General features: G+C 50.9%; 1 protein-coding gene across 4 annotated transcripts in view; it reads left to right on the top strand.

Annotated features, from left to right (window-relative positions):
* LOC144170443 (E3 ubiquitin-protein ligase HECW2-like) overlaps positions 1-23,486 on the top strand; it is a 49,588-nt gene that overhangs the window by 15,476 nt on the left and 10,626 nt on the right. For 3 of the 4 annotated variants that reach the window (XM_077700241.1, XM_077700242.1, XM_077700243.1), the window contains exons 7-18: positions 106-206; positions 312-1,514; positions 4,269-4,401; positions 6,737-6,949; positions 8,394-8,575; positions 15,909-16,056; positions 16,261-16,573; positions 17,582-17,664; positions 17,907-18,009; positions 18,515-18,685; positions 19,332-19,630; positions 22,503-22,615. In XM_077700241.1, the coding sequence (XP_077556367.1) occupies positions 106-206; positions 312-1,514; positions 4,269-4,401; positions 6,737-6,949; positions 8,394-8,575; positions 15,909-16,056; positions 16,261-16,573; positions 17,582-17,664; positions 17,907-18,009; positions 18,515-18,685; positions 19,332-19,630; positions 22,503-22,615 (3,062 nt within the window). The remainder of the gene's footprint in view (positions 1-105; positions 207-311; positions 1,515-4,268; positions 4,402-6,736; positions 6,950-8,393; positions 8,576-15,908; positions 16,057-16,260; positions 16,574-17,581; positions 17,665-17,906; positions 18,010-18,514; positions 18,686-19,331; positions 19,631-22,502; positions 22,616-23,486) is intronic. The other variant, XM_077700244.1, reaches the window with a different exon arrangement.

The raw sequence follows: 23,486 nt of genomic DNA, 5'->3' as shown, positions 1-23,486 counted from the left end.
AGTTGCATGATGCTGTGTGGCGTTGTTGTCAATTTAGGAGCTGGAAGAAGAGTTGCTGTACTCACTCATAAACCAACATCTCGGTTTGTCTCTTTTTTGCCTCAGGGGTGTCCCTGTGGAGCTGAGCTTTAGTCTTTCCAACAAGACTCCATCGGATCATGTCACGGGGGAGTTGTTCTTCACCTTTGTGCTGGAGCATGGTCCAGGTGAGTTGTTAGCTGTGAAGGGCAGTTTTTATTTTTCTACCGGGTGGTCGGTGTCGTTTTCTCTCTTGACCTTGACGCTCTCACCTGTCTGCTCCTGTACTGCAGTAGACCCGTGGACTCACATACGGCAGGTCCACAACCCAATCTATGTCTCGGATGTGCCTCCTGAGCCATGTCCCTCGAGCCCACCGGCTTCCTCGGAGGTTCCTCCACCCCCAGTGTCCGCCCCGCACCACCCTCCTTTGACGGCCAGGACAACGTCCCTGCCCAATGGGAATGGCAACCCTCCCCCGCCCACCTCGTCCTCGTCCTCTTCCTCGACATCTTCGGCGGGAGACCCGGAACCCATGGCCAGACGAGAGACAGCGCAGCCGCTGACGCGACGCAGCATCCGGTCAAACAGTGAGCACGGCCTGCATTCCCCCGGAGCGCCTCAGGCAGTGGCCAGAAGGCTGTCGCAGACCCCCCGCCCACCAGCCGCTGCAGCCGCCACCTCCTCCACTGCTGCTGTAACCACAGCAGCGGCACCGGCCTCTTCCTTTGCCAACATGGAATACATGATGCAGCAGGAGGCCTCCCCGAGGCTCGTTACGCCCCTGGATCAGCCACCGCCGTTGCCGCCAAAGCAGAAGGGCCCCAAGCGCCACCACCACCACCACAGACCCCTGGAACGTTCACGGGCCCTGGACGTTGTTGCGAGGGCTGACGAGATGAACTCCTCCTCGTGGAAGCATGCCAGGCACCGGGAGGACGTTGGGGGTGCCCTCGCAGCGGACGCTGAGGAAGGGCCCGCCGACTCAGACGAGAGCTCGGCGAGCCTGGCCTCCTCGAGTGCGACCTCGCTGACTGCGGGGGAGACCAGCCCTCCGCCGACTCTCCCAAGGAGGACGCGGCCGGCTGCCCTGCAGACTGCATGCGAGACGCCCGCCACGAGGCCGGCCCCGTTGGCAACGCCCGAGCAGGACTCGTCGCTCCAGGAAGGGGGAGGGGCACCCTCGTCCCTCGAGAATCTCAGCGGGGTTCTGGACCCATTGGACTCTGACGAAGAGGGCCCCGCACCAGCGGATGAGCTCTCCGCTTGTGATTTTGACCGTGCCAACAGCGAGCCAGCCAACCTCGAGTTTGATGCGTGTGGCGTGGTGTCGTCTTTGACTGCGGAGGACAGTCCCTCGCCGGCACCCGAGGCGAGCCGAGGCGTCTCTCCGGCACCATCATCCCTGGGTGATTCATCTGCAGAGGCATCCTCGTCACAAACCCTCAGTGCCAGTGAAGAAGAAGGGGGGCCGCCTGAAGCAAGCAATCTGGAAGGTAAGTTGTATTTGCTGATGGCGCAGCTTCCTTGAAAGCATAGTTTTTGCAACTGTGCCCAGGGAGGAAACTGACACGGCAATCGCAAGCTTACGTGGGGTAGTGTGAGAGTCTGGATGGGCAGCCATGGTGCGTAGTGCATTGTGCCAAGGATTGGACTTGTTGGTGCTGCGATTTTTGGCCTGCTCCCAGGTTGCATCAGCTGTTGCGTATTGGCGTGCCCTGCCTTGCTAATTCCAGGCCTCAGAGCTCACTGCCAAGCATAGGGATGTGGAGCGCAAGACGTCTTTATGGCGTAGCTAACTGCCACGGGACTAGCAATTGGTGTACCTTTGACATGACCGGCGAGTAGCAACGCACCTTTCGATGGCATATTCAGTGTTCCAGCTATCATGGTTTCACTGAGCGTTAAACCATGGGAGAAATGTACTTAATTCACCTGTCTTATTTAGTTACGGGGAAAAAAAACACTTCATCTGCTGGTTTGCAGCTGCCCACAAAACATAGGCTCTACCACCATCAAAGCTGCAATGTAGAAAGAAGCAAGTAGTGGATAGCAGCAAAGTGCATTCTGCTGACCCAGCCCTTCCTTTGATGGATTACACCAGCACAAAAAATAGTGCCCTTCCAGTCTGTGAAAACGGATGACCTGCGAAGTGGCTTGCCCTCCACGGAGTGCATGAAACAAAATGCGTTTGTAATTTACAACTGAGCATACTTCCCAGCCAATTTCCTGAATGAAATTTGAAAGACCCGAGCTTTATCTTAGTAAACAAACGTAGAGCTCTCACTTTCCCTTCCGCGTCATAGGCATCTCACTGTTTGTGTAACATGCCAATCTAATTTACTTTATCCCTGAGGACACCAGACCTGTCGCATTGGGCTGTTTGACGGCCATGTTTAAACCTCACGCCAACACAACGGACAAGTCATCGGTAAGGGCATGAAGCCTTTAGCTGCGCGTGCCCCCCCCCCCCCCCCCCCCCCCCCCTCCCCACCCTCCCTCCCTCCACTCCCAACCTGTGCATGCATAAACCGGCAACCGGTCATGAGCAGGTGCTTAGTAGTGAAAGACACTGTTGAACATGTCGCTCTGAAAGCACTTCACGGTGAACAAGTTGCACAATGGTGCACGTCGCCATTCCAAGCGGGCCAGTTGCTGTCCATCCAGGAGGGATTCGCAGCTACTCGACCAGCTGGAACTTGAGGCGGCAGTGGCTTTTCATTGTTTTCGTGCCGATTCACCTTTTCGTTTGGGCTGACTCTTCTTCAGTTTCCACTCATCTTCCTCGAAGCTAACAACATGCGTCCATCCCATAGTGAGTTAAAGGAGCCATGAAGACAAAACAAAAGTTTGTTTTATACGAAAGATTAGGTGTTTCATAGTACCCAATGCGATTTCCCGGAAGTAAACGATGCTTTATTAACTAAGAAATAAGGCAATTTAAGCCAAATTTTTAAATCTCCCGCTAAATTGTACATTTCCTGACGTGAACAATGGTGTCATATGAGCCAGTACATGAAACAGATACTTACTATGTCGACTCCATATAGCACCCACATGCGGAAATCAAACAGGAACCGGAACTCTGTGCCAAAACCGAGACAGCGGCCATTTTAAAAATACTAGTAAAACCTAGTACACCCGTAGCCCTAGTCATAGAACCGGCTGATCTGGACAACGAAGCTCTCGCCGAGGAGCTCGGGCTTGCATTTAACAACCTCACTCCACTTGAACGCTCAATGTTTCCAAGTGCACGAGCAGCAGGAGTAGTGGGATACACGGATGGACCGGAAAGTGACCATTCCGCGATACCCACAACAGACGAACGCCAAGCCGTCGGCACCGCTGCCTCGTCAGCCTCGTCACGACGGATGAATACAGACTGGCACGTATGTGCCGTATTTTTATTATGGTTAATAATAGTTCAATTGCAGTAGCAGTATCGCTTATGCCAGTTGGCTGATGTCACACAACCTGCGATAGTGGCGAGTTGTGTGAAAACGGCGTCCGCTGTATTTGGGCTGTATTTATAAACAAAATGGGCTTCCTATCTGACGACTGCAGCTTTACACATTGATGTGTAGGGTCTGTACAACGTACGGTGGGGATATTTTGCCAAATGCGCCGCGTGATATCGCGTTATCACCTTCATAATAGCTTGGCACTCGTGTCAGATTACGGCTACGGAGCGATGCGCGACACTTCTCAAGAGCGTTCGATTTTTTTTTTTTCTGTTTTTTACCACTAAAGTGGAAAGGATTTTGTGTCAGAACACAAAAAAGGGTGCTTGGATGCACGACTGACTTACACTCGAGTGGCTTCGAAAAGTGGCACAGCCTTCAGTTCCACTAGATTGACGGGCCCACAAAAATACAAAACTTGTTGTACAGCGTTGATATATATATATATTGAATCATAGCCAGGAAATGTAGGAACAATTTGTATATCTTAGAATTCCTAAAATAATTTTTAGGCTCATTACAATTGCCTATATACGTTGCGTGCAAACTATTTTGTGCATTTTTTTTTTCTGATTATTTGACTAATAAACTGTAAGTAATTGTACCTTTCACAAAACTGCTGTTATGTGTTTGAAAGAGCAATCTATAAGCTAAAATTACATGCATAAGCAATGCTAAATGTTTCCACTAGCTCAAGAGAAAGAAATAGTTTTGTGGAAGCACTCAAAATCTGCCGTTTTCCTGCCGTAACGAAAGAGTTACGAGGAGTGTTGCCCAATACTGTTGCAGCCGGGCAGGAGCCATCCCAGCGCCGGAGACGACCCATTGACGCCCCGCAGCGGTGCCACTCGGACTCTGAGTGTTCCTTCCCCAGGCCCCGGAGGCAGCACAACAGGCACAGCCACCACCAGGCACACCGCAGGTACGTCCCCTCGCTCCCCCCCTGTTGCGTCAGCGCTCTGGGTCGTCCTTCTGGACATTCCGTCCACTGAAGGCGGCAAAGGTGGCAAAGCACAGTGTTGCTCCGCTCAGTCAGAAGGACGACAAGCATGTGATCCCTTTTTATTTGCCTACAGAGCAGTTTTGAGCTTTTCCTTGGTAGGCAAGGACAGCTGTCACAATTAAAATTCTCTGGGAATTTAATACGGAGCTGCTCCTGAGCACTCCTGGGCAGTCCAAAATGGTAAATAGGGGAGGAGACTTACAGCTTTTATAGCAAATAGTTTGAAGGGACGCTAAAGGGTCAACGCAAGTTCGTTTATATCGGCAGTTAGAGCGTTGTGAATACAAATATACCACTCGAGCAGCAGTTGCTTGACACTGAATGCAAATAGCAAATTGGGCTCAGACAAAAGTTCAACTGCCCTGAAGGCTTCTCAGCGTTTAATCAGTGGCGAAAGATACTTTTAATTGCGTAGAAATTATTTATTGAAAAACGCATTTCATTCCTCGCACTACCGTATTTACTCGCATAGTGATCGCGCTTGCGTAATGATCGCACCCCTGGAGTTTGTCGTCAAATTTCAATTTTTAAAATTTCCCGCGCAATGAGCGCACCCTGAATTTGCCGCAGCAATATGCAGTGTGTGTGCCAAGTCTAGCTGATGATGATCGTGCTTACCTCTGTTTCCTTTCCTTTCAAAGCGGACATGGCTACGTTATGGTCACAGACTTGCCTATATTAGGGATATTGGCAAGCATGCATCCAATATTGATGAGGAATAAACTGTCACTAAATGTGCATAATGTACTCACAAGACTAAGAAAAAAATGCGCTCAGCTTGCAGCGTTGGCCCCCATGTCTGTTTTGATGTCCCGCACTGTGACAGCGACAGCCACTTATTGGTCGCCCTGTTGTCACCTCGCAGCAAACTCGTTCCGGCACGTTCTACGGGTAATTCATGGAAACACTGCATTTGCGTCACTTTGCAAAGCGGCTGGTGGCGGTGTGCTGAGTTTTTATTTATTATTTTTATGATGTTCATGAGACCTGTCAAAAATTTTGACCCGCAACTTGCTTGCCTTTTCTGTGCGCAAGAGTTTTTTGCAAAAAATTTACCCCACATAATGAACGCACCCCTAAATTTGCATCAAATTATTTGGGAAAAAAGTGCGGTCATTGCGCGAGTAAATACGGTATTTGATGACGTTTCGCGTGACGTCAACAATTGCCGGAAGCGAGTGAGACAGCAATGTGGTCTAGCAGGAAAACTAAAACCTACCGAGCGAACCATGGCAGCCGCAGGAGCCACTGGTCGCGCATTCGGCACATACGACAAAACAACTTGCTTGCCCCACACTTCCAATACCTGCCACACTCTGTGCATCAACCTTGGTGCCGCAGAGGACGGGAGGTGGTGGTTAAACACTGTGAATGTGTTGCGCGGCCTTTTACTTCACCTACGAAACATCTAGTGGGCAGGGCAACCGCAGCGAGATTGGCGACAGGAGCGCTCTTTTTATTTACATTCTTATCATGGATAGTTCATTTGCAGGGGCAAACAGGTCACTTCACTCCGATGCAAGTCAAGAAGGTTTTTAAAAAACGCGCGCACACTCTACATTCCCGGTGCGGGACTGAATAATTGCTAGCGATAATTCCAACATAGTAAGTACAGTTCCACCTGCAGGAGCACGCCGTCAAATTTTATCGTGAAGTGAACGTGACCACAACACACACAGCTTTGGCCACCGCTGGCCTGGGTGCAAAACTTTGTTCGGACAGACAGTGATACGTGAGGGAGCAAAAAGCTTGTTCTATCAGGCGCAAGTTACGGGCCACAGAGCGGAACCATGGAAGGCTGATGCGCTACTTGCCGCCATGATGTAAACAAGGTGATAACAGGCATGTGACTTCGCCGAATCTGCAGTAATCATCACAGCCACCACAGTCTTGGCAGCTTGCGAATGTCGGCATGGCTTGAATTATACCTGTACATTTATTACTGTTTATGACTTGTGATAGTGAACGTGCAAAGAAAGATTTTACGTTAAAGTGAGGGGAGTTGGTGTACCGCGAGGAAAAGTGTGGACTACAGACAACCGCAGCGAGAGCATGGCTGGGGTTATCCTTGTTTCCTGCTCTTGCTGGGGTTGTAATTCCTGCTGTTTGTACTTCTATGTGAATGGGTGGCAAGCGTTGGTCATGTCAAGGGTCATTTTAGAAAAAAAGCAGTGAAGTGACGGAAACCACTGACCAAGTATGATGAAACTCCCACGGTTCACCCTACGTGGTGTTGTCGGTGCTCTCCTCGCAGGCGCCACGTGCCCGAGCAGCGATGTGGGGGGCTGACTGGATCGGGGCTTCTGCCATACAGCCACAGCGACCACAGCAGCCTGGCACTGCCCGAGGCCACGAGGGCAGTGGCCATGCTGGGAGGGGGAGGAGGAGGACACCGGGGCCCCGAGGGGGACTACGGTCACGCCTGCCTCCTGGCTGCCACTGCAGAGGGGGCCCTCGTGCATGCAAGGTGGGTTCTAGAGGATGCGTGCCGCAGCTACGGGGAGGTCGGTTTTATTAGGCGGTGTGCTATCCGAAAGCCGTGTGAGGCAAACTTCTGCCGTCTGCTTGTCGCTGGGCATCCTTCGCTTCAACCTGAGTTGCTCGTGTTCTTGGAGCAATGCTGAACACTTTCAGCCCTTTGGGGTTCGTTATCAGGCCCGGCCCAGCAACACGAAACGGCTGTAGCAGTCTATTGTCGGGCTATGCCCGACATGGGTCATCATCACCAGCCTATCTGTGACCACTGCAGGGCAAAGGCCTCTCCCATAGATCTTCAGTTGCGCCCCGGCCCTGTGCTAATTGCGACCAATCTGACATGGTATTCAAGGTTAATTTCTCGGTTTCTCTCATTGCGATGCACCCACATTCCTTGTATACATGATGCGTCATCTCTTGAAGAATAAGTGAACTTTGTTGAAGTTTTCTTCTTTTTGCTCTAGGGTGCAGCACAATGTTCAGCACGGGTTTTTTGGATTCTAGAGAGTTTTCACATGCGCGGTTTGCTGAGAAGCATGGCTGAGAAGCATGGCTGCTTCCTCATCGCGTACGTTCTACGGTGGTGCATTTAGTGAAAACGATGATGACTTCAGTGAGGAAGAGAAGCGTGCCTTCATCAGTTAGGGATGGCAGTGATTCGACAGAAGTGAGTGGCGAAGACCACGGCAGCAGTGGAGACAGCCCCGTGCTGATCATTATTCTGTGAGCTGCGTATTTTGTTGAAAGACAATGAAGTGGTGGCGACAGGATGGAAACAGTGCTTTTTCTGCACAACCTGCAGTAAAAACCCTGGCATGCACCCAGGAGAATGCTTCGAACATTTTCACACGTTGCTCAAATAAATATTGGTAAAGGAGTTGCAAGCAGAATGCAAAGGAAAAGAAAAATATCCTGTGAGTTTTTCTTGCGCAGTTCATGTTTTTCTTCGCAGTGCCAGAAACTGGTGGAAGAGCTGCAGACGAAAACTATTGTGTAAAAGTTCCAGACTGCAGAGGGTTTAGAGGATGTCGTGGAGGACATGTGTTGCATGTTCTGTTGTCTTCACTTTGGGTGTAATAGGAACAGGCAGGGAAGATACAGCCAGCCCATGCAGTTGGACCTCAGATGAAAAAGCCATGGAGGCAGAAGCAGTTATGTTGAGACGAGTTCTGCTCTGCGAGGCATTGCAGTGGCTAAAAGGAAATGAACATGCTGTCTGTCATCAAATGAACATCATTTGACTGTCATGCTGAGCAGTTTCATCAGGCACAAGCAAACCTGCATGTTCCAGTCAGTGTTCCTCTTCAAAGAAGCTGCACTGAATTTAAAAACCTTTAGTACAGTTGAGACAATCTTTTTTGGCCAACTGTTCATGCGTGCCTGCAGCAGCAGCGGTGGTTGTGGGTGCATGTTCTCCCCCTCTCCCGACTGTGCAGTGTGGCAAGTACAAGAACTTCTACTGTGGAGCCATCGGCAGCTGCCTTGGCCACCGGTGGCGTGCAGCCACCGCAGCAGCAGCAGCAGCAGCAGCAACACAGCACCACCACCCGCCTGCCGTCCATTCCTGAACGCACAATTCGGTACCAGCGGGTGGAGCTGGAGGAACCCTTACCACCACGTGAGTCCCTTCACCCGAGGGGAGGAGTTTCCCTCGCTGTAATGCCGGCCGTGTGGCTAGATTTTATCCTTGACGCCCATTCCACTCTTATGGGGTGTTTCAACCTAAAAAAAATTGGGTCTGAGGGGCTCCAGTACACCATGGGCAACTGCAGCAATACGAGTCAGTGCCATGCTGTCTTACAGTTCTGCTTTTATGCGGGTGTTTCGCAAGTTTCGTTTTGTGAGGCGTGTGTTGTGAAGGTGGCAGCGGTGTTTGTGTATTACAAGAGAAGATGCATTTGTTAGGCTTACTTCTCCAATGGTTTTGCAATGTCCTTTCAACAAAGGTAGCAGGCTTTGCCACTTGCACATTTTTGTGAAGAACCAGTGTATTGCAGTTACCGGAGGCAGTTGGTCAAGAGTTCCTGAAAAAGCGTGGTAGTGTGGGCTTGTTGGTACCGTATAATGCGGAATATAGGTCGACCCCCTTACCTTGTAGCCGAAAAATAAAAAAAAAATAATTAGGTACCAACGATTGTTTTATTGAAACTATAACTTGTTTCGTCTCAGATTACTCATCTAAAACTGTCTGAAGTATCGTCGGACGACTGCTTCTGGCTCGCTGTGGCCCACACAGCAGGTCGTCCTCGGTGCAGTCCAGGGAATTGCTTATGCTGCACTTCTTAAACACTCGCAAGACGATGTCATCGTGAAGCGAGCGCAAAGCATGGGACACTCGTGTGTAGACCGGAGCGACAGCCAGTCTGTGCAGGCGGTCAGCAAACATCTTGGGGTATCCATTCGTAGAGACATCGCACGACGCTAGCAGACAAAATGTGCCTTTTTGTACAGCAGCACAGGTGCACAGAGCAGCGCCCATGAAACGAGGCCTTCCGAGCGTTGCATACCGAGAGCTGCCCCTTCAGCTAACGCCGCTAGCAACACTTCTTTTGGTGTGTTGTGAAATGGTTTATTGTTCAGCAGCGATTTAGATCTAGCACTTCACAGTCCACCAAGTTCGCGCATCACAGTTCCCGCAGCACCAACAACCCAGTCCCGTCGGTCCCGTCGACCCGCACACAGCACCCGACTACACCACCATCTCACTCCGCCATACTCTGTTGATGTCCCTGCCGCTCCGATCTCCGGTGGGCTCCCTCCGCTTGATCGCGATGCCGCTGCTGATCTGCCGATGGGCTCCCGCCCCCTCACAATTCTCCCCCCCTTAATCCGTGCATGAGGGCTTCCACGGGGGGTGGTACGTGGCAAGTTGGTCTGCGTTTGCCAACCCTTTCTGTTTCCCTGTGAGGGGATCTTTGAGGGCATACGTGTTTTGCCCTACACGGGCAGTCACCACGAAGGGGCCTAGCCGTCTGGGTGCAAGCTTTGCGGTGAAGCCTGTCCGTGCATTGCTCAAAGGGTGAGCAGTGCGAAGCACGAGGTCTCCTGCCCTGAAGGCAAACGGTCTACGTGTCCTGTTGTACTGGCGCTGCTGGAGCTCCCTAGCGTGGTCTTGATGCTGTTTGGCCATTTCAAGAGCATCTTGTAGGTAGATCTCCAGCTCCGCTGCCAGTGCATGAGAAGCGGATGGCGAGGTGTGCTCACTGCTCAGCTGCTGGCGCTCAGCCCAAGGTGTTCGCAGCTCCCGTCCATAGCAGAGGAATGCAGGAGTGAAGCCTGTGACCACGCTCTCTGTGGTGCGCATAGCAAAAGCTACTTCTGGCAGTCTCTTGTCCCAGTCTCGGTGAGATGCACAGTAGTTGACGATGGATTGCTTGACCGTGGCATTGTGCCGCTCCACTGGCTGGCCTGCTGGTCTGTAGGGCACAGTGTGTCTTTCGTCAATGCCCCAATGCTTGAGGACTCCTTTCCAGAGTTTGCTGACAAATGGCTTGCCGTTGTCGCTGGAGATGGCACTGGGTGTACCATGACGACAGAAAACTTCGACCATTTTGTCAATGATAGCCTTGGAGGTTGGTGCTCGGAGAGGGAATAGCTCGACAAATTTTGTGAATGTATCGAGCACAACCAAGATGTACTTGTGCTGCCGAGGCGTTGAAGGCAGTGGCCCAATGAGGTCCACGCTCAGTTGCTGCATGGGTTGTGTCGCCCAAGTGCTGTCCATGAGGCCCTTTGGCTTCTGTCGGTCCGGCTTGAACCTCTGACACTGCTGGCAGGCTCTGACATAGCGAGATGTGTCAGAGCGGAGGCCTAACCACATAAAACGGCTCCGGATCCGCCTCAGGGTTTTGAACAACCCTGGATGGGCGCTAAGTGGGTGGTCATGTTCCATTTGGAGAACTAGGGCCCTCAAGTGTTGTGGCAGCCAGACAACCCGCTTCAGACCTGCTGTGTAGTAGAGAAGTCCCTCCGGTGATACAGAGCTGTCCTGAGCTAAATCTCGGATGCGTTTCGCCTCCTTGGTGTCATCAGGCAAGCACCCCGTCTGAAGATACACTAGCAAGAGCTGCAGCAATGGGTCTTTCTGCTGTTCTGCCACAAGTTTGTCCGGCTCGGAAAGCACAGAGGTGTCAGTCGAGCTTACCAGGGCAGCCTCTTCCAAGATGATGGTCGGCGGTGGCTCTGGTGTTTCAATGGGGAACCAGTCCTCGGCTATGCCAGGCGGCGTTGGGTCAGGAGAGCCGGTCGGGACCCGGCTCAGTGCGTCGGCCGGTATGTTGGCACGGCCTCTACGGTGCCTGATCACGCAATTAAGACCCTGTAGTCTCAGGACCCACCTCCGTACTCTGCATGATGTTTGCTCCGTGCTGAACATCCATGCCAAGGATGCATGGTCGCAGTGAACCTCAAAGGAGGAGAACTCTATGTAAGGCCGGAATTTATCAACTGCCCACACCACGGCCAAACATTCCCACTCCTGAACAGTGTAGTTCCTCTCCGCCGTGGTGAGAGTCCTGCTAATGAAGGACACTGGTCTGAGTTGGCCATTCACCTCCTGCAGCAAGACTGCTGCGATTCCTGTGCCACTGGCATCAGTCTCAATGATGAAAGGCCGGTTCAGATCTGGCAGGGCTACAACAACATCACTGGCCAGCGTTTCCCTCAACTCCTGAAAGGACTGCACTTGTGAATGCCCCCAGCTCCAGCGCGTACCTTTTTTGAGGAGCGTTGTGAGAGGCCTTGCTTTGTCTGAGAAGTGGGGTATGAAGTTCCTGTAGTAACCCACTAGTCCAAGGAACCTCTGGAGTTCCTTGACTGTTTTGGGCTCTGGGAAGTCTGAAACAGCCTGTACTTTGTCTGGATCTGGACGGCAGTTCCCAGGAGAAATAACGTGACCCAGGAACTTCAGTGACTGCTTACAGAGGGACACCTTAGCTGGATTGATCGTAAGATTTGCTGCTTCAATCCTGCGTAGCACCTCTGAGATGTGCTCGAGGTGCTCTGCAAATGTGTTGGAGTAGACCAGTACATCATCCAGGAATGCCATACAATAGTGGTGCTTAATGCCCTCCAAGACCTTGTCCATTAAGGCCTGAAATGTTGCTGGACCACCTGCAACGCCAAAAGGCATCCTTTTAAACTGGAACATGCCCTTGTGGCATATAAAAGCAGTCTTAGGCCGATCTTCAAGAGCAATGGGAACCTGAAAGAATCCCTGGGACAGGTCCAGGCTCGTGAACCACTTGGCTTGACCTAGCTGTGCGAGCACCCAGTTAGTACGGGGCATAGGGTGCACGGGCACTTTGGTTCTTGCATTTAGTGCCCTGTAGTCAACAGCCACCCTGTAGCCACCTGTTTTCTTGCCCACCAGAACAGGCGCGCTAGCCCACGGTCCCGTGCATGGTTCGATGAGATCTTGGCTCAACAATTCATCCACACCCTGATCAAGAATCTCTCTTTTGCGGCCATTGGCAGGGCGTAGCTTGCAGCGTACGGGGGAATGTGACCCAGTGTCGATGTTGTGCACCATTAGTGTTGTACAACCTGGTTGTGCAGTGAACAGATGCCCAAAATCATGTAGGAGCTTCTGCAGTTGTGCCTCATCTGCCACGTCACCATCAGCTGCACTGTGGGACTCTTGCAGTTCAGTATCCTCTTGCTGTGTGGCAAACAGTACCGCGAATGGTTCTGTCAGGTCTAGGTCGTCTTCACGATCCATTTCACTGCTGCGGCCCCGTGAAGTGACCACGGGCATGGACTCTGTAGCAATTTGTCGGGCCTGTGGTGGTTTGTCAAACTTTACAACTGGCTGTGGGTCAATGCCCAGGGTCCAGCCCCCTAAGCCCATGTGCAAGGAAATGTTGGCAACTGCCAGAAAGTCTCGTCCAAGCACAACGTCGTGGCATAACTCTGGCATGAACAGAAAATGCTGTTTCCTCGAACCGCCTTCCCACTTAATGCGGCACCGCACTGCTTGAGCCGTCTCCGACCATCCTTTTGCCAGGCGAAGCGTGCGCTTTTCCTCCCTGATGGTAGCCCCCGATAGCTTGGCAGCACTTAAGGCCCGCGCATTCATCAGGCTGACACTAGCCCCTGTGTCTAGCAGCGCATAAAAGGCAGTTTGCCCCACCAGAATCTCCAGCAACGGTTCTCTGCCCCCAGCTGTCGCCAGTACTTGGAGGGACGATGCGTAGCTGCTTGCCGGAGGGGCAGCTACGCCTGCCCGTTTCCCGGGCAATCCGCTTGCCTGTGGCCTGGGCGGTTGCAGCTGAAGCACCGCGAACGAGTCGCACAGGCCCGGGCCATGTGGCCCCATCCGCCACACCGGTGGCATTTCACCTCGCCTGCTCCTGGGTTGCCTCGGGGTGGAGGTCCTGGTTGCCTAGGAGGTGTGCCGCCGTGGTAGTAGCCCTGTGGCCCCGGCGGGGCCAGGCGACGCGGTCTTCCTCCGGGTGCCTGCTGTGGTGGGAGGCTTTGCAGTCCGCTGGCTGTTGGCAGCGAAAGATGCGGCTCCGGTGTCTGACCAGAGGCCATCACTGCAGTCGGCTGGAGCGACCACATGTACGGCGTCGAGACATTTGGCATGGCCGCCACGTTAGTGCAGGGCGCACAGCCAGCAAACGCAAGGTCAGCGGCTGCCTGCGTGCTTCTTGGCGGCGGCGGTGCATAGCGGAGGCGATGCCACGCCCGTTCCATGATGGGCCCTGCCGCCGCAGCCATGTCCTTCAGACTAGCGAAAGTCATCCCCGCTGTCAAATCCTGGAATGTAGGGTGCATTTGTCGGTGGACCCTCTCCACCTTGTCCGCTTCCGGGACGGATTCGCCGATGCGGTCATAGTATTCCGCGATCACGTGGATGAAACGCTTTAAATTTTCGGAAGGGTGCTGCGTTCGCTGGTCGAGCTCAGCCTTTAGTTTGGACTTGTAGTCCACACCCGCGAACTCGGCCTCGAACGCCGCCGTGAACGCGCTCCATTCCGAGAATCCCCCAACAAAGCGCCACCATTGTTTGGCCGTGCCGTCCAACGCCGCTGGCAGCAGCTGCACCCGGCTCTCCGTGGGGATGCCGCACACGTCGCAGTATTCTTTGTAGCGCTCAAGGAATTCTCTTGGCGACTGTCCGTCCTCATAGCCAACGAATCTGGGGAGTGCGATGGGAGCACCTTTGAGGTTCAGAGAGTCGTGGCCAGCGTGGCTGAGAGGCCTAGCTGGCGCAGGCACTCCCGTGATGGTGGCGGTGGCATCGTCCGCTGACGGGGCCGCGAGTAGCAAGTTGCGAATTTGCGCGGCAAGGCGCTCCAGTTCTATCGGTGTGCCCGACGTGCTGTCCCGTAGCTGCTGTAGTAATTCGGGTGGAATTAACGGCGCTGGTGGCGTTGCTTCCGAGCCGTCGATGTTATTCATGGTGGCCGGCGACCGGACGAGCCCCCACTTGTTGTGAAATGGTTTATTGTTCAGCAGCGATTTAGATCTAGCACTTCACAGTCCACCAAGTTCGCGCATCACAGTTCCCGCAGCACCAACAACCCAGTCCCGTCGGTCCCGTCGACCCGCACACAGCACCCGACTACACCACCATCTCACTCCGCCATACTCTGTTGATGTCCCTGCCGCTCCGATCTCCGGTGGGCTCCCTCCGCTTGATCGCGATGCCGCTGCTGATCTGCCGATGGGCTCCCGCCCCCTCACAGGTGATACCGAACTGGCGCAAGGCGGACACGTCATTGGCCTTGGAAAACCCCAACTTTTCTTTTAAATGCTGCAGTAAACTGGCACCAAGTGCCTAAACTCATTTTGAGCAAGAAGAAAATTGCATGCACACATTCACCGACAGCGAGAGAAGCAACAAAACAAAGATGGCGTCGCGTCCGATTGATGGTGGTGGCGATGGTGCCTTTGGGGTTTGGATGGGCTCGATGGGCTGCCCGGTCGCCAGATGACAACTGCCAGTGATTGCAATATAGGTCGAGGGGTGACTTTTCGGCAAATTTTTCTGTAAAAAATCTCGACCTATATTCCGCATTATACGGTACATACTTGACAGAGAATAACAGCGCTTAAACGGGACGCAAGAAAAATTGACAAGACAAGGCGCTGAAAATCTTGTCAATCTTTCTTGCGTCCGATTAAGCACTGTTATTCTCTGTCAAGAGTTCCAAATGTTAGCAAGCTGTTATTGAGCCAGCCTTTTGCGATGCTTGGTTCTGCGTTATGTCCTCTGGGGTAGCAGCGCCAGTTCCTTTGTCCCCTGTGCATGTCACAATTTTTTTGTTTATTAGCACTTGAATTTCCTTCACAGCTATGGTGACACCATAATAGGTGTCCACTGAATCAGAGAGGTTACTTTAGTCTCTTTCGTCTGAGAAAACTGTCGGAAGAAAGATTGTTCCTGGTTGAAGTGCACCACAAGTAGTGTGGGGGTTTTAGGGAGCGGGTAATGCATTGTAAGAGTGCCGGAAAGCCTGTTATTCAAAATATTTCTGTAGTCTTATCTCTAAGTTCAAGGCATTATTAAGCTCTATTTTTAGGCAACAGGTTCTTTTTGTGAGCAGTTGTTTGTGTTTTATGTGTGTTTTATGTGTTATTGATAGCAGTGCCTTCGTATCATTCATTTCCATTAAAGCTTGATTTAATAGGGTCTATTGAGCTATAGGTGCAAGGAAATAATTGTGACTTCTCTCTGCCACATTTTCAGTCGGTTTGGACTACAGTCACAATGAAAGGGTAGCTGTACGTAGTAACTCTGGCTCCTCCTTCATGTTTTTATAACAAGACCTTACTGTGTCTCTAGTGGCCTCTTTTAGTTTTAGTTCAAAGTGGCCACATTGTTGTGGTGTTCTTCTGTTATTTTGCACGAGCAGGCATGACGTGCAGCTGTTGAGATGGGGGGCGTGGAACCAGTGGGAACTGTGGCGCCGATCCTTCTCTCTCTCTGTCTCTCTCTCGAGCAGACTGGGAGGCTCGTATTGACAGACACGGGCGTATCTTCTACATCGACCACCTGAACCGCACGACCACTTGGAACCGGCCATCACTTTCGCAGCCGGCGAGTGTAGTTGCTTCGTGCAACGAACTCCAGCGGCAACAGTTTGACCGAAGGTGGGTTCTTGTCTCATTTTCTGCTGGTCATTGGCCAGGCTGTGGGGCACTGTGCGCTATTGGCTCTGGCATTGCCTCCGTGCTGGGGCAGGTTCTCAAAGCCAGGTAGAGGATTGAGTTCATCAGCTGCACTTGTATGTACACCTAAAAATTTTGACGTGGCATAGTCAGTAATGGGGAGTGGAACTGTCTCTCTTCCCAAAGGTACCAGAGCATCCGGCGCACCATGACACCTCGCATGACTGCTGCGGCGGCTGCGGCATCGGCCGCGGCTTCGGCCGGGCCCCCGAGCGTGGCAGCGCCGCCTCCGCCTCCGGCTCTGCCCAGTGGTGGTGTGGCTCCTTCCCCAGTGCCCACCGTGGAAGAGGTGGCCGCCATCGGCGGTGCCGGTGTGACGCCTTCGGCACCGCCCGCTCCCGTGGTCTCCAGCCCCGACAGCCAGCGGGCATTGCTGAGATCGCCTGCTGTCCGCTTCACGACACGCTCGGATTTCTTCAATGTGTTGCACATGAATGATGTGAGTGCACGGGGCACCCGTGGGCAGTGTCGCATGGTGGTGTTGCTCTCGTGTTGCTACCTTGTTAGCATTTTAGTGGTTTGCTGTGCGCAAGCATATGGTTGAAGCTTGATCCGGTTGGCACATGACTTTGAGGGAGGGTAAGGGGCAGTGGAGCAAACGGGACAAAGAAGAGACAAGACAAATGGAGGCACACATCTGTCAAAGCCTGAATAGTGTTTCAGTATGTTAGCTTGTGTGTTCTAGCTTGAGAACACTTGAAGTGCCCTGCCTTGTAAAGTCGCACCTGTCCTCTGTCAAGCCTGTCGATCAAGGTCACAGGGCAAAAAAAAAAGGACCTGCGACCAAGAAAGCATGTCGACATCATTCTGTCATGAAATGAGGCTTCTCAGTCAAGGTGAGGGAGGAATGCAGGGTGAACAAGAAAAGGCATTGCTGGGCAGCGCCCAGGACAGTCTGTGTGTGGTGCTGCATGTGGGCGCTTCCAGAGCAAGTCTGCTGCCATGCAATAAGGTTGCACTCCCACTCTACCCAGCACTGTGACCATTTTGGATCAATGACCATGCCAGGAACATCGACTGATGTGTGTGCCAATGGAGAACACAGTAGAAGCACAGGATGCAGAGAGGATGACATTATGGAGAGTAGGTTAACTACTGTGTAGCCGCATTCCGGAGTGCGTGGCTTCATCTCCTCGTTTTTCTTTTCTTTTTTTTCGTACTACTTCTGCTGCCCGGATTGTTTTTCAATAGTCCCAGGGGGTGGATAGGCCAAGTGCTCATAATAAAGCCTAGTGTTTGAGCCTAGTGTTTGTCTGAACAGTGTAAACAATACAATGCCAAGCCCAACAGGTATCCGTTGACCCTGAAGTGGTGCTTTAACTAATGAAAAATAGATAAATAAATAAATAAAGGTTGCAACAAATAACCATGCGGCAACAGCTCGAGCGCTAGCTCTCATATTCACCTTAGTGAAGGGACTTTCAATTTGTTTTTCTTTTTTCTTCAGGATGCCTTGGCTGCTTACAATAGAAGCTCTTCCTTGAAACACATGATTGCGAAGATTCGACGAGATCCCGCAAACTTTGAAAGGTGAGGCTCCTTCTCACTTCTGGAGTAATGTTTGTGGTCTGCACTTGTAGAAGAAATCCCAAATGTTTAGTAGGAATCATTTACTTTTCATGCCAGGCTCATTTGCTTGCTTGGGACATTTGTTGTGTTATCTCTGACATGGATCATAGGTGCGTCCTTATTGGTTTAGAGAGTTCTTGATGTTGACCTTTGCTCGTTAGTTTCTCTTCACTTGTGACCGTGTTCCCATTTGTGTTGTGCAGGTATCAGCATAACCGGGATTTGGTGAGCCTCCTGAACAAGTTCGCTGACAAGACGAGGGAACTCCCCAGAGGCTGGGAGACCAAGCTGGATCGTTCGGGAAAGGTAAAGTAGCTGGCTGTTACGTTTTCTCGCAAGTGTGTAGGCTTTCCAATATTCGTAGGAGTAGTGGGGAATCTTTAGTAGGTAGAAAATACAGTGCAGAGTTGTTGTGATATATCGTGCGAGTAGTATTGCTGCTGCAAAGAGACGTGCATTTTCAGTGGCTCATGTATGGGTCTGTCGCAGGCCTGTACTTATTGGTCAGCAAATTGGTAGGATAAATCAGTTTCCATCTTTTTCTTACCGGTACACCAGTGAAAAGTACGCACCAGTACATGCATACAAGTGGGACGTTTTCTTTCTTTTATTGGCATCAACACTGCGAAAACTTGGTGCCGCTATATTTGTGCAGTCCCAGATCTTTCAAAATATGGCCTCCCGACCTTTAAATTATTTGTCTTTGTGGTCCTGTGGAGGAATGTTTCTGCTGAGCATCTTGCGGTGTGTTCTTGGAGCCGTGGGTTGCCTGCCAATTGTCGTGTCTCCCCTGTCCCCTCTTCCGCGACAGCAATTCTTCATCGACCACACGTCGCGGAGCACAACCTTCATCGACCCGAGGCTGCCCATGGATGTGCCTTACCTGAACCCCAGCAAGCTGGTGGTGCCCCTGGCCAGGAGGCGCAGCCGCAGCGCTGGGGAGGACGACGGGCAGCGGGCAGAGGCGGCCGCAGCGGCCAGGGTGGGTGCTCCTGCCGTGCCACGCTTGTCTGCATCTCGTGTTGGGGCTGAGGGAAAACGAGTGAATGGCAAGGGCCAAATCGAGCTTGACTGCCAACTGTAGCTTTGGATGACGTCATTGTCTATGACTGTTGAGAGATACGGAGGGCAGCTGGTTCGTACACGTAAACGTGCACGTTCACTCCGTCGCTTGCTTGTTCACCCCTCACTCGCTCCCCACTGGTGTGAGGAGCAGATGGCATACCACTGTCCATCAGACCTGTTGGGGCTCTAGCATCATGTGGAGGTGTCACAATTCTCATCTCTCAGTTTTGCTGGGTGGTGCATCACTGTGGCTCATGGGGTAGAGACAGGGAGGGGGGATCATGACCCTGCACTCTAAGGCGGACAGTGGTATATTACTGTGCTCTTCTTTCTACCTGCCGGCCACTGTATCTTGTGAGGAGCCACATTGCGCTCTTGGTCCTGATATTGCTGCCTATTGACTATGGGAGTGGGATAGATGAATCTCGTGACCAGACAATGAAGATGATGAAGCTGCATACGGTTTCCCTGGAGCCAGGTGTGCATCATAGCCTGTGATAAAGCATCAGCTGTAAGTGGGGTGTGACGATGAGCGTTCTGGTGGCTGCCCTGGCAACTCGCAGAGTGGGGGTGCTGGCGGAGGAGGCCCCGTCCCGCCGCCCCGGCCCCCGGGCAGCACGGCTGCCGGGGGAGGCCCCCCCGGTGCTAGCAGCGGCGGTGGCAACAGCAGCGTGCCCACGGCGTACAATGACAAGGTGGTGGCCTTCCTGCGGCAGCCCAACATCGTGGACATCCTGCGGGAGCGGCACCCGGCCATGGCCTCCAACGCGGCCCTGCGCGACCGTGTGCACGCCATCCGTGCCGAGGGCACCCCAGCCCTGGGGCGCCTCTCGCACGACCTCGACCTCACCATTCTGCTCAGGTGGGTGTGGCGGGGAAATGGGGCAGTCCACACTTGCTGCTCATGCCCAACCAGCATGCGGTGTACTTAGGGGCAAGCTGTTCCTATGTTGGGACGCTAAAAACGTGATGTCGAGCTGTGGGTCATTTTGGTTTTCTCTAAGAACATTGTGGAAAACTGGTGTTTAAATCTGGTCCTTTGTGTGCTTGTGAAATGGTAGTAAGCATGTGGGCCTGTGTGCCTGGATTTTAGATTTACCCCCCCTTTTTTTTTGCTAAAAATGCTCTTTTGTGCTGTTTAAGGGGGCTCACTGGTCTTAGACCAAAAAAGTTTATTTTTGCAGTTATGATGATGAAAATTTAGGGGCACGTGTAGTTTCACATTCTGATTGTAGATATAAAATTTGTTTTTGAGTAAAGTGATTATATTCAAATTTATTTGAATTTTTATTTTCAATTTTTTGACAGCCTATGTAAAAAAACTGCTGGAGGGATGCAGCTAAACAGGGAACCAGTGAACTGTGCATAAATCAAAGAGTGCAATAAGACTAACATTATTGTTCTATCTGGTCTGTAGCAGAAGTTAAAACCATTTGAAGTTTGGGCTTGAAAGGTGGCAGCCAGAAAAACCGGTTTTGCCTTCCAGGCCCAAACTTCAAATGGTCGTAACTTCTGCTACAGACCAGATAGAACGATAATGTTAGTCTTATTGCACTCTTTGATTTGTGCACAATTCACTGGTTCCCTGTTTAGCTGCATCCCTCCAGCAGTTTTTTTACAAAGGCTGTCAAAAAATTGAATATAAAAATTCAAATAAATTTGAATATAATCATTTTACTCAAAAACAAATTTTATATCTACAATCAGAATGAGAAACTACATGTGCCCCCAAATTTTTATCATCATAACTGCAAAAATAAACTTTTTGATCAAAGACCCATGTGCCCCCTTAAGTGCCCAGCTAAGCTCTCATTGCAGACGGAAGTTTTCAATTGAAGTCAGTGTACTGTACTTACCCTATTCTAACGTGCCCCCAATTCTAACGCGCACCCGATTTTCCAGGCAAAAAAAAAAAAAAAAAAAAAAGGAAAAACTTGCACCTCTGATTGTAACGGGCACAGAACTTTGTGATCAAGAAAAACGAATGCGAGAGAACGGGGGGATTTATTTTCCTAAGTAATCTCGCTCAACTCGCTCCTCGTCGTTCTCCGAGAGCTCCATGTCGCCTTACGCTAACCGCAACATCCCGTCCTCGGTGCCGTCGAGCATGTTCGCGATGCCATACTTCTGAACGAACGTTCAACCATGGTTGATGGTATTGTGGCTCACGCCTTGCACAACCATCCCGCGAACGTCTCCAGAGGCGCACAGTTCAGCCGACCGCTCGTTGTGAACGCGTGGGAGCCGCTTGTAAGCCACTTATGGAAGCGGCACACCTTCGTTACCGCTGCTGCCATTGCTATTAGCAAGCGCGAAAGTGGAACGATTTGACGGTTTGTGTGAATGCCGATACAACAAAGCGTAGGTGCCTAGGCTTCCTGCGTCCGAAAAATTGTTGCTAAAAGCTTTGGCGCCATTGGCGAGGGGTAGAGCCCCTTACTTATTGCGGTGGAACATTTCAAATTCTGCGATTCTAGATAGGGGAATCTGCAAAATTCCGCGGCAACATTGAAACGGCATAAGGTACATGTAACATTTCATTTATTTGACATTTCAGACTCCTAACATGCTAGATTTTATTTACAACTCAAGGAAGCTGCTGTGGCTGAGCATCTGGTGATGCTTTGTGCTTTCTTCACCAAGAGAATGGCGCTTGTGAGGCACGATGTCACCATAGTGACTGAATGACTTTTCTGCGTCAACAGAGTTGATTGGCACTGACAGGTATTTAAAGGGCAGTGGAAGAAAGTGTTGGAGTCAGGTGTTCCATCCCAGCCCAGAAAGCCAGGACATCAAAATCTTCACCTGGCTTTTCTTGTTTAGAAAGAAATTGTGCCAAGTCACTGTCACTAGACTTGAGGTCTTGGGAAGACTTCAGGTACACTTGCCATTCAGCAGCTAGGGCTATATAAATCCAGGAACGGCCCCAAACTCTGATCTCTTCTCTGAGAGACACCCAACTTGCAGGGGATCCAAGCACCTCACACTCCTGAAGAACTTCCAAGTGTCAGAGTTCTCCAAGTATACAAGCGCCTTGCTAGCCGCTTTACTCATTGCACCCTTCATTTGTTTGCAATCTGACCGGCCTTGTCGTGTGCAATGTTCTCTTTCTGTGGCTGTGGCTAAGCCCCGTGATTTGGGTGGAGGCTGCACCACCTAGCCACTTTTATTATTTGATAAGGTAGGAATACGCAGTAGGAATACGCAGATGCAAATTTAAATTTTCAACAGTAAAAACGTTGCAGACAATTAATAGAAACCATTTTGCTATTGCTAATAGAAAATAACACTTTTCCGCCACATTTTACCGAATATATCATTTTGGGGACGTAGCGCCACACTTTTAACGTTTTTTTTTTTTTTTAATTCCGCGAAAACACTTTAATTCCGCGATTTTTTGCGGAATTGCGGAATCGCGGAAAGCTAGGGGCTCTAGCGATGGGTGGGACGAAATTTCCGCTGTTCCGGAAGTTCTGGTTTCGTATCCGATTCTAACGCGCATGCAATTTTTCAACCAATTTTTCCGGAAAAGAAGTGCGCATTAGAATCGGCTAAGTACGGTAATCTAGACAATGAGGCCCTTTGCAAGTATGTCTGTGAATATGTTTGAATGAAAAGTTCACATGTAATCGGCTGGTCTGTTTAAGAATGAAGGCCCCCCATCCCTGTTTCCATGGATTCAATATTTTTCCCCCTGTTTCCTCTCCCTCTTTTCCTTTTCCCCCCGTGTGCAGCCTGTTTGAGCAAGAGATAATGTCATACATTCCGGCCCAGTACAGTTCTGGGAGCACCCCTAGTCACCGCTCTCCGCGGGATTCTCCTCAGCCTTCCCCACAGGCATCACCAGGTGGGTGGTACAGCAGTGTTTTGTGCATAACACTCGCCTTGGGGGCTCATGGGCGTTTGTTAAAATTTTTGAGCTAATTCAACGAAAATTGATAGATATGTGTAAGGGTTATGGTGTGCTGATCACAGGTATGAATTATGTCCCACAAATGCTTTAAAATATGTGCAAATTTTTTCTCGCAGAAGGTTTGTCAAAGTTTTCGAAGAAATTACATAATGGGTGCTTATAACTTATGCATCCGTTATCTAGAGGAAACGGCGTGCAGTAGGGATTGTTTCACCCTTTTAGCTCTCCTACTTGAAAAGTTGTGTGATGGCAAAGTTTGCGGTTGAAGAAAGGGGCAACTTTTTAACTTTTGTTTCTCAGAAATGAACTTCAGGGTTCTATAAGAGAGAGAAATGAACAGAGCTATAAGAGAGAAACGTTTATTGCACGCTTAGGTTCTTTGAACTTATGAGCATCTATTCAGCTGTTTATTTATTTATTTATTTATTTTGGCCTGGGAATTTGACAAAACTTTTACAGAAAGTTTGCATACAGCTAAGTTTATTGCCATTTCCAAGCTTCTTTCCCTCTTTTTTTTTATTGGTGTGCAGTGTTGGGGCTCCAGTAATGCTGGTAACCTGCATAGGAAACTGGTGTAATCATTTTGGGCTTTTCTTATTGTGCATCTTGTTCAACGAAGGGGACCTGTGGAGTATATGTGCCACAGAGTTCTGAGCCCAAATAAGCTTGGCAAAAGGTGCCATACAAGTGTGACTGCAAAGGTATCCTGAACAACCAGCTGACATTATTGGTCCCGTACAAATGTTGCATGCCCTGTGAACTTTCCCTCGGATGTTCACTTTGCCACATTCATTTTTCTCTTTAT

This window comes from Haemaphysalis longicornis, unplaced genomic scaffold (genome assembly GCF_048455015.1).
Source record: "Haemaphysalis longicornis isolate Haplotype H1 unplaced genomic scaffold, Haemaphysalis longicornis Haplotype H1 scaffold_2, whole genome shotgun sequence".
Classification (NCBI taxonomy): Eukaryota; Metazoa; Arthropoda; class Arachnida; order Ixodida; family Ixodidae; genus Haemaphysalis; species Haemaphysalis longicornis.
Note: the sequence above shows the minus strand (reverse complement) of the source record. Positions and strands in the feature narration are given on the sequence as shown.